General features: G+C 34.8%; 1 protein-coding gene across 1 annotated transcript; it reads right to left on the bottom strand.

The window, feature by feature from the left end:
- Positions 1–186: 186 nt before the first annotated feature.
- On the bottom strand, positions 187–12,995 carry PDE312 (Nucleic acid-binding, OB-fold-like protein). Its single transcript, XM_011074707.3, has 12 exons — positions 12,201–12,995; positions 11,590–11,649; positions 11,408–11,437; positions 10,599–10,672; positions 7,697–7,778; positions 6,884–6,957; positions 6,598–6,664; positions 5,744–5,836; positions 2,548–2,724; positions 2,415–2,465; positions 1,558–1,709; positions 187–815 (listed from the first exon to the last, which is right to left on the bottom strand). The coding sequence occupies exons 1-12, from the start codon at positions 12,954–12,956 to the stop codon at positions 383–385; spliced, it is 2,049 nt and encodes a 682-aa protein (XP_011073009.1). The 5' UTR covers positions 12,957–12,995; the 3' UTR covers positions 187–382.
- Positions 12,996–14,246: the final 1,251 nt, after the last annotated feature.

Here is a 14,246-nt window from a genome sequence, read left to right as displayed (position 1 = left end):
CTATACTTACAAGACAAAAAACAAAACTTTGCCTATATAGATGCACATATATATAGATAAGGGGGTAAGGTGAAATTAACACATATGAAGCTGCATACCCTTAATTGTATTTGCAATCAATGAGTCAAGACAATGTAATGTTTAGGCAGACTCCACCTTTCCAGCATTTGAAAATTGAAACCAGTATTTGATCCAGAAGAAAACTTATTTACTTCACTTTCATCTTATATAGTTATTCATCCAAGGTAAATGCAAAGCAAAAGTCAGATGCATAAACACGGGAATGCTCAAGAAATAGCGTTCTCTATAGACTATCTATAATCCCATCCTGTACACCTACAAAAAGGTATTTCTTTCTCATGATATGGAGTGTGGCTCTAAACTAATCCTCAAACATTCCTTCATCAGACATTCTTGGAGACTCGGTGCCATTAACATGAGGCTGGTTGGATACATTAGCACTTGGAGAGCCCAGAATGCTGTAATCAAAGTCGTCATCATCATCGTCTTCATCTCCATCCGTTTCTGAATCATCTTCATCATACTGTTTAGGCTTGATTCCAAGAGCTTCCCTCTCCATTTGCTGCTTGATGGCATCTTCATACGACATTTCATACCAAACGGTGCCCTTTCCTACGATGGATTTGTTGTGGGCATCAGTCATGCGTTCTTGCTTGCTCTTCTCAGAATTCTTTGGCTCCCCCCAGTAGTCGTAGCGATACAAGGGACTATCTGGGTCATATTGGTCCTTCCCAAAGAAGCTCGGGTCTACGTATCTACCAGGCTCTTCTAATGGAAGCCCAAGTGCCTGGCGGCTGCAAGTTAAATCTAAATGATTAGTATCAAAATGTTTAAGCACAAAGAATGTCAATTTAGTTACATCTATGGAGACAACGTGACAGTCGTGAGAGGCTACAGTAAGCATTTGTACAAGAGATCTATAATTAAATCATGCTTATTTGCATAATAAGCTGAATCAACCACAAAATATGAGAGCCACAGTATAAGTAGTCAAAGCAGCAATGTCAGTTGCTAAAGTTAGAGAATGTATTACATAATGGAAGATGACCAGGGAAAGGAAAAAAGATAGGACTTAATACAGGATAGTAGATATAAGAATGTCTTTTGATCATCAATGCCTTAGTGCAAAACCAAAATGAAACAAAACATAGAAGTAGTTTGTTGGGAAGTATTTACAATTCCATAATTTCACCTTCCATCTTATTGAAGGTAACAAATGTATGTGAAGTTCGGAGAAGAGCTAAAAGCCAGGGGGATGGAATGACAGATTCTGCAAGAGTTATACCTTCTATGGTTTGATTGAGGTACTGAAGTAAGAGGCGTATTGCTGATCGACTATTTATGTTGAAAGAAAACAGATTTCCAAGTTTAGCATTTCAAATTGTCAGAAAGTAGGAAAACTATAATTTAGCACCAAAAGAGGTAAATCCAAGTGGAAAAGACCAAGAGGACTATATGTTCCTGTAGGTAATACACTTAAAACTCAGTCAATAATTAGAATAAATTTGAAAGACAGTTCGCATAAATGAAATATACCAGCTTATATCTCGGAGGAGAGCTTCTCTTTCTTCAAAGGATCGGCGCCAATGGATAAGATCATATTCATCCATTTCCTCATTTCGCCTTAGCTTAGTGATTTTGTATGCCTCTCCTCTTCCTTCAGCTTCTTTCCTTAGCTTACTGTGGAGCTGAAATAAAGCAGAAATGAACATTCAATAGTGGCATTTCCATCACTTAAATTAACATAGGAGTGCCCATATGGCGCACAAAAGATCTAAACCACACATTTAGATTACAGAAAGGAATGATCAGTCAAACTGTGAATCTAATGCAAATTAGTATGCTTCAGGACCAAATCAGAGACAGGATCATTATGTTGTGCTCCAGTAAGAGATGAAAAATGAGCACAGCCTGTATACCATGTCTACAACAAAATTACTCAATGCTGAACAAAAGGAAGAAGGTCCCTCATATGAGCACAAAGCTAGTCTTATATCATCACAACTTGTGTAGCTTTTTGTAAATTTGGTTACTATAGCACCAAGCGAGTCTTATGTCAGTCATCCAACTTGATAATCAAGAAAGAAGATATTAGAACTCATAGAGTCACTGGAGACCCTAGCCACATTTCGTCTCTTCCAACCAATGATAACTGAAAAACAAGCAAGATAGTTGAACAATCTAACAAGTGTACGGACGTAACAGGCCAGAATAAGATGCTGATCCTATTCCTTTTCTTATTTCCTGCACCATGTGCTTAATCTGATAACCAAAAAGTGAAAAATCCTCGAATGGTGCCATGAGAAGTTTTTTCTTCATTAATGAGACTATTTTACATTTTGCCTTAAACAAAAAATAACACATACTCATAGAATTTCAGAGAATCCACAAACCTGACGTTCAGCAAGTGCAGCTTCCAATTCAAGTTCTTTAACGCTAATTTTCTGCCAGTTGGGTATGATAAATGTCACGTCGATTATCCAGAAGCACAACCACACAAGAATAAACCAAAAGAAAATTCATTACCAAAGTCATTTTCGGAAGTAGAGTTTTCTTATAATAGGCTTTTCCATACTCTACACTGTTCTCTTCATCAACTTCTTCTTCATCAGTCAATTCTGTTAATTTCTTGCCTTTATATTTATTAGGATTGGCCTCCATATCATCCAAAATCATCTGTTCAGCATTATGTATCTGCCATAGCTGCAAACAAACATATAGAATAACTGAGGTAGCGTTGAAAGCCAAGTAAGGGCAAACGGACTGTGTGACTAACGTAACTAAAGGACTGAAACTCCCATAAGTTACAACTAAAATGGACCTTGGTTTCCAATTCGTAAAGTTGTTGAACATAAAAAAACTACAAGATTGATATCTATTAGCCAAATGAAATTGAGGCTATGTCTAGTAATTGGGCATTTGGGAGTGTATCAAGCTTTTAGCTTAATAAATCAATAAAAAACTGATTCGCAAAACAGAGATTGCTGAATTTGGTGAAGAGGAAGTGAGTTTAACATGGTTCAACATGTTCCACTCGGTAATGATAACTCTGTACAATTATGTCAGGGAGACATGAAAAAACAAGTAGATATTTGAACAGATAACAGTTACGACTGAAAGGAGAACACATGTCAATAAGGATACAAAAGAATTTAGTTAAAAACATCAGATTAGGTTACAGGTAAGCGTTGTATGTGCATAGGGTGCAAGAGCAGCAAATGCTTGATATATGGAAATTTGGAAGTCCAACCAGTGGCAACTCAAAAGGGGTTAGGAGTATGGAGTACCTATAACATCTTTGAGATATTTAATATAAAGAACCCCATAAGAATGACTAAGAAGATAAATCTTACTTTGCTCGCAGAATCTCGTCTCTCAGATTTTACTGATAAGTGATTCATCAACAAGTCCCGTGCACATATAAGTTGACAATACCAGAAACCAATTGTCTTACAATTTTTTCTCCAATTATTAGTAAGGAAACATATAAATATTCTCTCATTTCCAGGATCAGCTATGCATTAACCAGACCTTGCTGTGAGGTTGTCTTTAACAACATCAAAATGATCTAGAGCAATGATGCTGAGAAAGTACTAAAAACGGTAAATTATTGCATGCCCTCAAAATGGAATAATCATTTTGATTCAATAAATCCACAATTTTTTTTGCCAACTTTAGGGTGCCAAAGTGGTTTACTACTAGTTAACCTAGATTTTTCACTTCAGAGGTCACTTTGAGAAACCTGAATACAAGGCTCCAAGGTATGTATCAGAAAACTACAGTGAAAAAGTGTAGGCTCTTGTGTTAGTACACTTGTTCAAGTAGAGGTGCCAAGTGCGAGTACGTTTTTAAACATTGGATTCAAAAAACTTCTGAGTTTTAGCATTAAACTTGACAGTGGTCATTTGTCACTTATGTTTTATTGTCTTTTCCTGAAGAATTCAACAAGTTATAAAACCCAGGGTTTCCGTATTAAATAAATAAAACCCACTGAAAGTCTGACAGCAACCAAGAAAATTATTGTATGGGTTTAAAATGAAGAAAAGCTAAGCCACAAATGACTTCTTATTTGAAGACTATAATTTATCAGTTTCTTAAGATGAAGTTTTGTTTTATAGGATAACTACATACACCTCCCTGGGTTTGCGTACATACATGTCTATACTGAGGTTTGGATAGTAGCCAACACTTCAGGAGCTCCTGACTTTTGATGGAAAAACAATGGCACCAAAGAAAAAACAATAAAAAATATCCATTTTTGTCCTCTTGTTGATTGATTTTGACAATTTCTTTTGACCAAATAACCCTCAGGGATACTCGCATAAACCTTCACCAAAAATGACCTAATGAAAGGTACATCCTTTAACGTTTATAAACTTACATCCATCTCCTGGAATATATATTGTCATCTTACATGTAACACCAATTGGTTTTTATACCTTTGGTATAATTATTTTGGGAGCGAAAAGTTCTAAACCACTTGGTGTATGCCCAAATTTACAGAAACATCCCCTTAAGTTAACCCACATTTAGACTAATTCCCCTGTCAGACCCAATTTCAAGTAACTTTCATTGAGATCTAATATTTTCTAATTAATGGAAAGTTTGAAATTACATCTATAATATTACTAAGTGGCATTCTTAATTAATTCAGTAAAAGAAATCAGTATTTGGAAAATTTTCAACAGTCAAAAGAGATGGGCCAGATTCAACAAATATTGGGTTTTCCTCTGCCTGAAGCTCCCTAGACAATTTGGCTGCAGATGATGTTTCATCAGAACCTTAAACATAAATTTACGGCAAATCTTTTATTTGACCTTAGAACATTTTATTTCTTCACTGTTACATGATTAAAGATGAAGCTTCATGCTGCAACTCTTCTAAGTGCAAGATGAGTAGTTGCTATATGCTACCGACAAGGCTTAGCCACTTAGGGATACTTTTGATAAACCAATCATATCTGTGATTTTCTCAACAGATACTTTAATGGCTTTTAATTTTGGTATGTTTGATCTATTGTATATTATATAAATGTAAACATGGCGAGAAATGGTCAGGTGTTTTCTCATATAAAATGAATGGGTAGTTACAGATACCATTAGGGAGCCCTTGCAATTTTAATATTTAACCTTTGTTTAAAATTACACAAACATCTCATGAAGTTTGTCCAAATTACTGGGACCTCCTCTAAGGTTTCTCACATTTACATCTCTTCACATCGTTTCATTTTACTGTAAGAACCCTTGTATTTATCCTAATAAAAGAATACACTACTCAAAGATTTGGAAACACTTATATGTATAAAACCAAGCTGAAAATGTCCATATGCAAATTCAGGTGTAAGACATAGATTTATATATAAAAATTTGGATCATTATCTCTTCTTAATATCACTCACGAAAAATATGCTTCTTGTTATATCTGAAAACTTTAAGTTGACTTTAAAAGTGTGGTTCTTGGACATCATGGCAAAATTACTGCGGTGCTCCTTAATTTCAAAAGATAAAAACTAAGGCGATGGAACAAAGAAATTGTAAGAAGATATGCCTCAGTAAAAAGAAAATTTAAAGGTTGCATATATTAGATATTGACACCATAATGTGCGTTATATCACTGCTACGTGAAATACTTCATAATGGACCACATGAGCAATGGAAGGACGACATACCTTGCAAATAATTGAATTAGACTACTAAAATAAATAGATCTCCAATAAGAGTACCTTATCAACGTATGGGTGATTTGATAATAAAGGTTCCTCTTCCCATTTGATTCCAGGATCTTTTCTAGGAACGGGAGGTCTTCGACAATCACGCTTAAAAAAGGGAGCAAAAAGACAATGCATGTTTCAGAAAATACTATTGATATAAAACTGAAGCACTCTTGTAGCTCCAGATTATATGAGATCTTTTATGAACGAGTAAGAAACTAGAAATAATTTAAGACGAAAAAGGAGATATGGTCCTTGGGATACTTAAAAGCCTCAAGTTTCTTTTGTACAAAAAAACAAGCTAAAAGATGTATATTAATAGATACATTCATATCTCCCTAAATAATCAAAAAGAACATATCTACTAAACCAAGCACAATACGTCACTGGTTAAAAACATGTCTTGATGGTAGTTTCTATTCATATAATACTAGAAGCTAGATCACCTAGGTGTTTATTATCATTCCATCTACTAAAGTTACACGATCTGAGATATGAAACATGCAACGCATTTTGTAGATTTAATTGGGTGATGTTGACGAGCCAGTACTTCATTACTGGTATATGACCAGTAAGGTAACTTTCTTGACCTCATTCTCACAACGAAACCTTTAAAGTACATTCAACATTAAAGTTTTAACATAAATTTGTCACATGTTTTAACTAATATACTAGTTGATATTTAAAGTAAATGTATACTAAAATTTTTATATCGTTAATACTTATAGTAAATATTTCTATTTAAGATTCTTTCATATTTTAATGCAAAATTTAATAAAATTAGGAAATAATTCATAAAAAATATCAGTAGAACAAATTCAAAACAAAACTGAAGCTTGATGTCCTGCAGAGAAGAATTTACTCACACGCAATTCATCTGGATTAGTATCCTCGTCTCGGTGAAATATTGGGGGAAACTCAAATCTATTGAAGCTGGAAGCAAAACATCAGAATGTACGAAATCAATGATCCGGTAAATAAGTGTTGGAGTTTATAGTATTTTTATCAAGCACGCAGACATTACAGATTCACATAAAGAAACGTTCTAGACCTACAATATGAAAGAGACGCTTAGTGATAAAGCATGGAACTATACTAGGGGAGAAAGATAGCGTCTCCACACTGTAAGTATGAGAAGTCTGGAAAACTTACATCAGGTGATCTATATTGGGATTGACAAATCGTAGCTCTATAGGAAATCGAAAGCGATAAGGATCTCGTTTTGCCTGAAAATGGAGGAAATTATAGAAAACATCAACTCAACATTGATCAGGAAAAGGTTGACAGTTTAAAGAAAATTAAGAGCCGATTAAAAGTTTCCCAGAATGTTATGCCATAAAACCAATTATTGTACTGGGTGTTTGAAACATTCTCTAGTTTATCTCCATAAGTCAACCAACCCACCCATCAACTTGTTACTAATAGAGATTAATTAGTGAGACCAATCATCAAATAATGTGATTCAGTTAAACTTCTGGGAACTACATGTCAGATCATCCAAGGCCTGTTGAGCTGCTCCTCAAGATTCAACAGCAATACTGGTATTAGAATGCTTTCTAACCTGTGAATTTAGTGCTTCATCAATGTCAGAAAACTGAAATCCACCATATTGGTCATTCATTATTTTAAGCATCTACACATTCACTACATTGACCAGTATTCCAGAAGTTCTTTACAGCCAAAGAGCTTTTGCCACTTCTTATTTGAGGTTTTACCTCTGCATCCAAAGCATGCTTTTGAGATTTTTATCAACCTTTTTCCCACTCAATCCTTTGTTTAGTTTAAGAAAGGGAAAAGCAGAATCCTTCCATGTACTTCCACTTTTCAAGGACTAGTTGCTGTTGAACTATCTACATGAAATTCTTGATCACACAAGAAAATGACACACAAGTGAAAAGCAAAGAGCAGAATTAAGATCTAATGGCAATATATGTAAAACATTAATCACAGCTATACATGACTTACCAAAATTTCAACATAAACGTGCATACCAACTTTGATGTGATGTCGGATCCAATACCAGTCATTACGCTTAATAGGAACCCACCTGAAACGCATTAAACTACTTTACAATCGGTTTACACAAAAAGGAAATAGCTATTGAAAATTAGACAAAAGCAGACAGAATCAAAAAATTTCAAAAGTTCACCATGGTATGCATCTATAAATCCAGGTGCTCCAGTAGAATATAGTACTGTACAAGCTCTAACACTTAAAGAAATAATCAAATGGTAATTCCATCCATCAGGAGGCAGTGCAAGAATGATTGACTGTATGGATGAGATGCCAGGCTATGATGATTTAAAAAAATAACTAGCCAACTTTCAGAGGTACACACTGAATACATAGCTTGGACAACCACGCTCCCTCTTCCTAGAATTTGGGTTCAATTAGACCACACACATAGTTTAAATGAGAGTTGAATAAGTGCAAGTTTTGAGTAGTTTCACACCATTGTTCCTAAAGGCTAAAAGTAGTGATTGAGATTTCGTTGTTGTCCCATCATTACTTTAATTGGAAGGGTACTTTTGGGGGAAAAGGTTCCATTTTAGCAAAGGTTTTGGACTTCCCGGAAAAGAATTGGACCGATGACTTTGGGACAATACAAATAAAGTAACATGTTCAAATGAAAGCAACTTAGTACTCTTTCTGATGAATGTATTATTAATGACCATTTGCATCTCGATGCAATTAAAAAGTGACCTATTTACTATTCAAGTGTCTAGATAAGAGACAACACAATACCTAGTTGTGGACCTCTGGTATTGGTTCAACTTGATGGTATTAATGGATGTGTATACACATATCAGTTCGGAAATAACTAGCGAGCAGCAATCCTATTTTCAGATGCATAATAAACAGTCCTCTGATGATATTGACACTTGTTACCTTGTCAGACAAGCACAACAACCAAGCTAGATCATTATCACCATGGTAATGTATATGAAGGAACTTTCCAACTTTATGTTGATAATGCCCCATCTACATCTCGTTTCGTGAGAGGAAACACTATAGAAACATTTCCCCCTGTTTGGTTTCAACAAATGGACTTGTAATCTGATTACAAACTTATTTCATTTCATCTATTTACTGTATTTATCTGCATTTAAAATTTTTAAACTTCAAACCTATTGGCTAAATACAAAACTCGATCAAAACCACTTGCATTTTTCCTTTCCCTTTTCCTTTTCACTTTTCTCTACTAATCATGGATGCAAATAGAAAAAGATTATTTTCACACTGCATCATTTTTTATAAATTACCTTTTAACTCCGTATATTTGTTTGATCTTCCAATTACCATTTATACTCCATCTATAAAGTGAACATCATTTTTGAACTTTTCGCATCAAGATGATGGTTTTCCTTGGCTGTGTTCGTTCATCCATTTATGCACTTGAATACAAAAATTATTTCAATAAATAGTAGAATTTTCTCAAATCGAGAATGTAATATGAATTATAGATTTAAGATTCAAATCACCAAAAGGTTCAAACAGGATGGTTAGTTTTCAAAAGGGGAGAGAAAATTGTCCATCTGAACTTCTCCATTTCAACTGATAAACCTTAGTTATTAGTTACCAGAGATGCATTGCAATCCCTTCTTTACTCCGTATCTTAAATCTAGCGAGATATGACAACTTCGAGAATCACAATGATGAAAGTCATCATGTTCTGTACCTAATGATACTATTCTTACCACGCCAAGAATAACAGAAATCTCATTCAGCATACATAAAAAATATAATAGCATCTAGAACAATGCAGGTTATTGGGAATCTGTAGACCAGGTGCAACCACTACAGTTTAATTCAAGTTGCTAGCCACCATGGCTTTGGTACAAAGATCCATCTCATAAGGATTAAAACCATAACCAGCTCAGCAATAGGTAAACATCCAGATTCTTGCGCTGGAGAATCACACAACAGAGAATGGATAGGAAAACAAGCTTAAAATATGACACACAAGCACTTAAACCAATTATGACAAGTAATATAGATTATCATATTACATCAGAGATGGCAATAAAAATAAACTTTTTTACCATGCTAGTACATAAAGTGAATAATTAATGACAGAAAACTAATGACATCTTGAATGAGTAGGAAGTGGAAACGGACATTTCTTTATCTTGTCCTTACAAATTATGGTAAAATGATATAAATATCAAAACTAATAGGCCCAGGCTATTCAGATGACTCAATTACTTCCAGTTGATAAAGGATTTCTTAGGTAGATCATTTATGTATAGTAATTTATAAATTCAATTATCTCCACATCATCAATTTAGTCCCTTTAAAACATATGAGACTAGTTTTTCTTACACAAATCATTTTGGCTTTTAATTCTAAAACCTTTTAACAAGATTAAGTGATAAAATTATAATAAATCAATCAAATACATGAATTAGAAATTCATATCCCATTAACCTGAATGATCTAGCAGGACGCTTGATTTTCAAATGCAAAAAGTAATTGGTCTATTTATATTTCTCCTATTTGGCCATACAGTTCAGTTTCAGCTACATGAAATCTATCAGTGACCTTATTTCTGGTACGTATATTCAATGTACTATGAAATCATACAAATTGGATATTACCAGGATATGAAACACTATCACCGGTACCATTTCTTACCACTCTAGATATGAGCTATTCAAGGAATTCGGCCATTTCTAAAGGTAAGGTAAGGTAAAAACCACTTCCTAATTGAACATATCATTACTTAAACTAAGAGTTAAAGTGTCCATTGAATGATCAGAAATGGCACTTACAGACTCAACCTAAAACAGAGATTATTTCAAACGCTTGTTTAAACAATTGAAGACTCAGTCAAATATAAGTATATTGGCATAAGAATAATGCATACCCATCGTGGACGCCCCCAATGTCAACAAATGCTCCTTGATAAAGATGCACAGCAGTTACTTTACCTGCACATATCTGGGGGGAAAAAAGGAAAACAAAAAAACACAGAGTTCCCGTTAATGGTACTTCATTCCTAGGAAAGACAAATATGAAGATCTTCTCATGAACTTGTAGGTCTGACGAAGAAATGTAGCAACTTTATAATACGAAAATCAAACCACAGATACGGGATACCTACACAGACAGAGGAAAGTAGCTGACACCTGGAGAAATATTAGAATTCTTTTTCCTTCATTATATAAAATTTCCACAGATGTTACATCATAAGTGAGGTGCATTGAGACAATTAGCATAGTTTGGCACCAAGCATCTGAATGAAGCCAGCAGAAAGATAGAGAAAGCTGTAGAGAAATCTAGATTCATTTGGTAATGATAGAATTTAGAAAGCTAGAATATAATGTCAAATGCTGATAGCAGCACAAAAATTGAGGCAACATGTTAGGATATGATAAAAAGCAATTGACTGACTAAAGAAAATAACAGAAATAAGAGGGTACATTTTCACTTGATTATTTATAAAGGAGAGAGAAACCAATATTTTGAAATAAGGAAGATACAAGGAAATGAAAATTTGGAGCACCATATTTCGTACTTTACAGCCAGGTAATAAAAGTCACTTGTTTGTTTGTATTTTTCAATTGAGTAATGAGATACATGTCCACATCGAAATCAGAAAGAAAGCAATGAGAACATTTTCAATAATGGAAATGAAAACTAAAGGAAGAGAAGAAACGTGAACAATAAACTTACTTGTCCTGGGTAATAGAATGGAAGCTCATACTGCAGGCCCCAAAAATCACAGGAAAAAGGAATAGTCAGATCATCTAATCATGCAAATTGATTTCCAGAAAATGTAGTTCGCCAACCTAGATATTAAGAAGTGAAATTATATTAAAAGGGATAAGGATAAAAAGTTATAGCATTCTTCTTACCATTTCCTCTTTATAATCCTTTCCCCTTTTCCTCCTGCCAGGATAATAATCTTGGTCATGCTGCACATGTAAGAAAATACCAGTTTTTAAGTTTCCATATAGGCATATTTTCTTCCACACACACACAAACACAAGCATACATATATATATATATATATTGAGCAAGAGTGAGAGAGATAGATAGAAAGAAAGAGGGAGACAGGAAGAGAAAGAGAGCAAGAGAGTAGGAGATAAAAATGTTACTTCCTATCAGGTGCACAGTTACTCTTTAGCAAGATTAATTCTATCAAGAAGATGCCAATTGCAGAATAATACTTGACAACGACTTCAACATTGTCGTCACTGAATAAATGAGCACAAATCAATTTCAATGTTTCTTGTCCATGAATTAGGCTCACACATTTGAAATTTACTCAATCTATTCCAATTGAATACGCATAGATGAATTTTAGTCAGTCTCTGTAGGAACGCTTCCAGAAAAACATCGTGAGGTACTCAATAAATCACATTGCTCCATGCTATAATCAAACCACTGACAGCCACACTCACACAGACGAAAAAGCACGGACAACAACTAATCACGTTCAGAAACCACACAGTCCAGAAGTAACCTTATAGGATTCCTCTTCCAGCTGATCTCTATTCGCATCTACCCACTCATGATATTGTTTCAAGAACACCTTATACCTCTCCAAGCACATATCCTCAGCCCTCGTCCCCTTCTCCACATTTTCCTCCAAATTCTCATAATCCACTCTCACAGCAGAATGCAGCTTATGTGCACCGCGAATGAACTCCAATTCCTCCTTGTCCACCTCCCACCCTCTCGGCGGCCAATCCCTGGGAGGCACCAGGCCTAACACCAACGGCGCACTCCACAAAGTCTCCAACGGCTCGGGAATTTCTCCTTTAATCTCAAACTGCTTTGCGTAATACTCATCTTCTGTGAGCCCCATTTCTGCAATTTTCTCCTTCCGGTACTTGGGACTCAGCATTCTGAAAGCCTCAATTGCTTCAGGCGATTGAAGGGGCACTTCTTCACCTTCATTGAGAGACTTCCTGGCGAAATCGGCTTCCGGAGTGAGAATCTCTTCCCACGGCGCCCATCCCCTTTCAATCCAGTTGCGCCTTCGAGCTTCCTCTTCAGATTCTTTCTCCTTGGGGCCGAATGATGAGAGAAATGCATCATCATCTCCGACCGGGTACTCGTCGGAGGAGTAGGAGGGCAGGAGAAGGGGACGGGGAAGATGTGGTTTGAAGGGTTTGCTTGGGAAATGGAATTTGTGGGCAATTGGGGGTTTAAGGAGGGGTTTTGAAGGAAGAGGAAGGAAGGTTGTGAAGAGGGAAAGGGTTTGGAGAGTTTGCATTTTGGGGTTTTGGGAGAGGACCCTTCGGATGGGGTTTCTATAATGGATAAAGTTAGTTTTGTTAGTTAACAATTTCGGCTTCCCCTAATTTTCCCTTCTCTTCTTACACTGCCTTATCTATCTATGCTTTTTCTTTTCTTTTTTAAATGGTGTAAATAAATTATAATAAACTAACATAAAATCAGACAAAATCGCATTAACTCAAACATAATTTTGAAGTTTTTTTTATTTGAAACAGTGAATTATTATTAATTGAAATAACTCGATTACGATTATTTTTGTCAAGCATAAATACTTAACAAAGACAATTAGGAAAAATAGTATTTTTAATTTCATAAGTTAGGTTTATGTTTCTTTTGATCTCATTCATTATGGGATTAATACTTTTAGTGTCATATCTTACAAAAATTAATACTTCTGGTTCTCATGCACTTTACTATTTGCAATTTAACGATGTAAGCCACATGCCGAGCACGTTGCCATTAAATACTTTTTATTCGAGCAAAAAATTGACCCTTTTTTCCAACTGTAGCATATGAGTGCTTCAATTGGCCTACTTGAATCAATTGTGAAAGACATGATTCTTTGTGATGCTTCTACTTGACTCCAACTTATAGAAATATGGGAAGAATGTGATTCATTTTTTGTGAGATAAGACAAAAATCGCTATATTTTTTGCTCTATTTTTCTTCGAGATTTATTTTTCCGTCAAATGTAATTATAATTTTCTCCAAAAATGATCCCAAGCTGAAAAATATATCGATTTTCTCTCCAGCCAAAAATACTTGACGACCACATGATAGGCACGTGCGACGTCGTTAAATTGTAGACAAAAAAGTGGATGAGGAGCGAAAGTATTAATTTATGTAAGTTACGAGACTAAAAGTATTAATCTCGTAATGAATGGAACCAAAAGTAAAACAAACCTAATTTATGGGACCAAAATGTTATTTCCCCAATTACGATAATCATACTATGATCAACAATATCAAGTAAATGAAATCAACAATGCCTACTATTACAATAGATAACATCTACTATATGGAACAACATCGCACGCTGATTGAGCTACGCCTCATTGATAATTTCGAACTTATTTATGGGATCTCAACCTTAATATGGATAACTATCCGTGTTATTTATTGAGTGTGAGGAATTTCACTATTGATTCACAAAATATATATTTATCAAAATACATTGAGAGGTATTTATTTTTACACAAAAGAACAATCTTTTCAAATTTTTATATTATAAATATTTTGTTCATCCTTATTTAAAATTATCAATTCT

The sequence above is a fragment of the Sesamum indicum genome, linkage group LG3 (assembly GCF_026168435.1).
Source record: "Sesamum indicum cultivar Baizhima isolate 11 linkage group LG3, ASM2616843v1, whole genome shotgun sequence".
NCBI lineage: Eukaryota > Viridiplantae > Streptophyta > Magnoliopsida > Lamiales > Pedaliaceae > Sesamum > Sesamum indicum.
Note: the sequence above shows the minus strand (reverse complement) of the source record. Positions and strands in the feature narration are given on the sequence as shown.

Bases quoted from the DNA above. Each gene is read 5' to 3' on its own strand.
- PDE312 (XM_011074707.3), bottom strand. From the start codon at position 12,956: ATGCAAACTCTCCAAACCCTTTCCCTCTTCACAACCTTCCTTCCTCTT. The intron at 11,650-12,200 runs GTTACTTCTGGA...TTACATGTGCAG, and splicing joins TGGAAGAGGAATCCTATAAG to CATGACCAAGATTATTATCC. The intron at 5,837-6,597 runs GTGAGTAAATTC...CCCTTTTTTAAG, and splicing joins CTAATCCAGATGAATTGCGT to CGTGATTGTCGAAGACCTCC.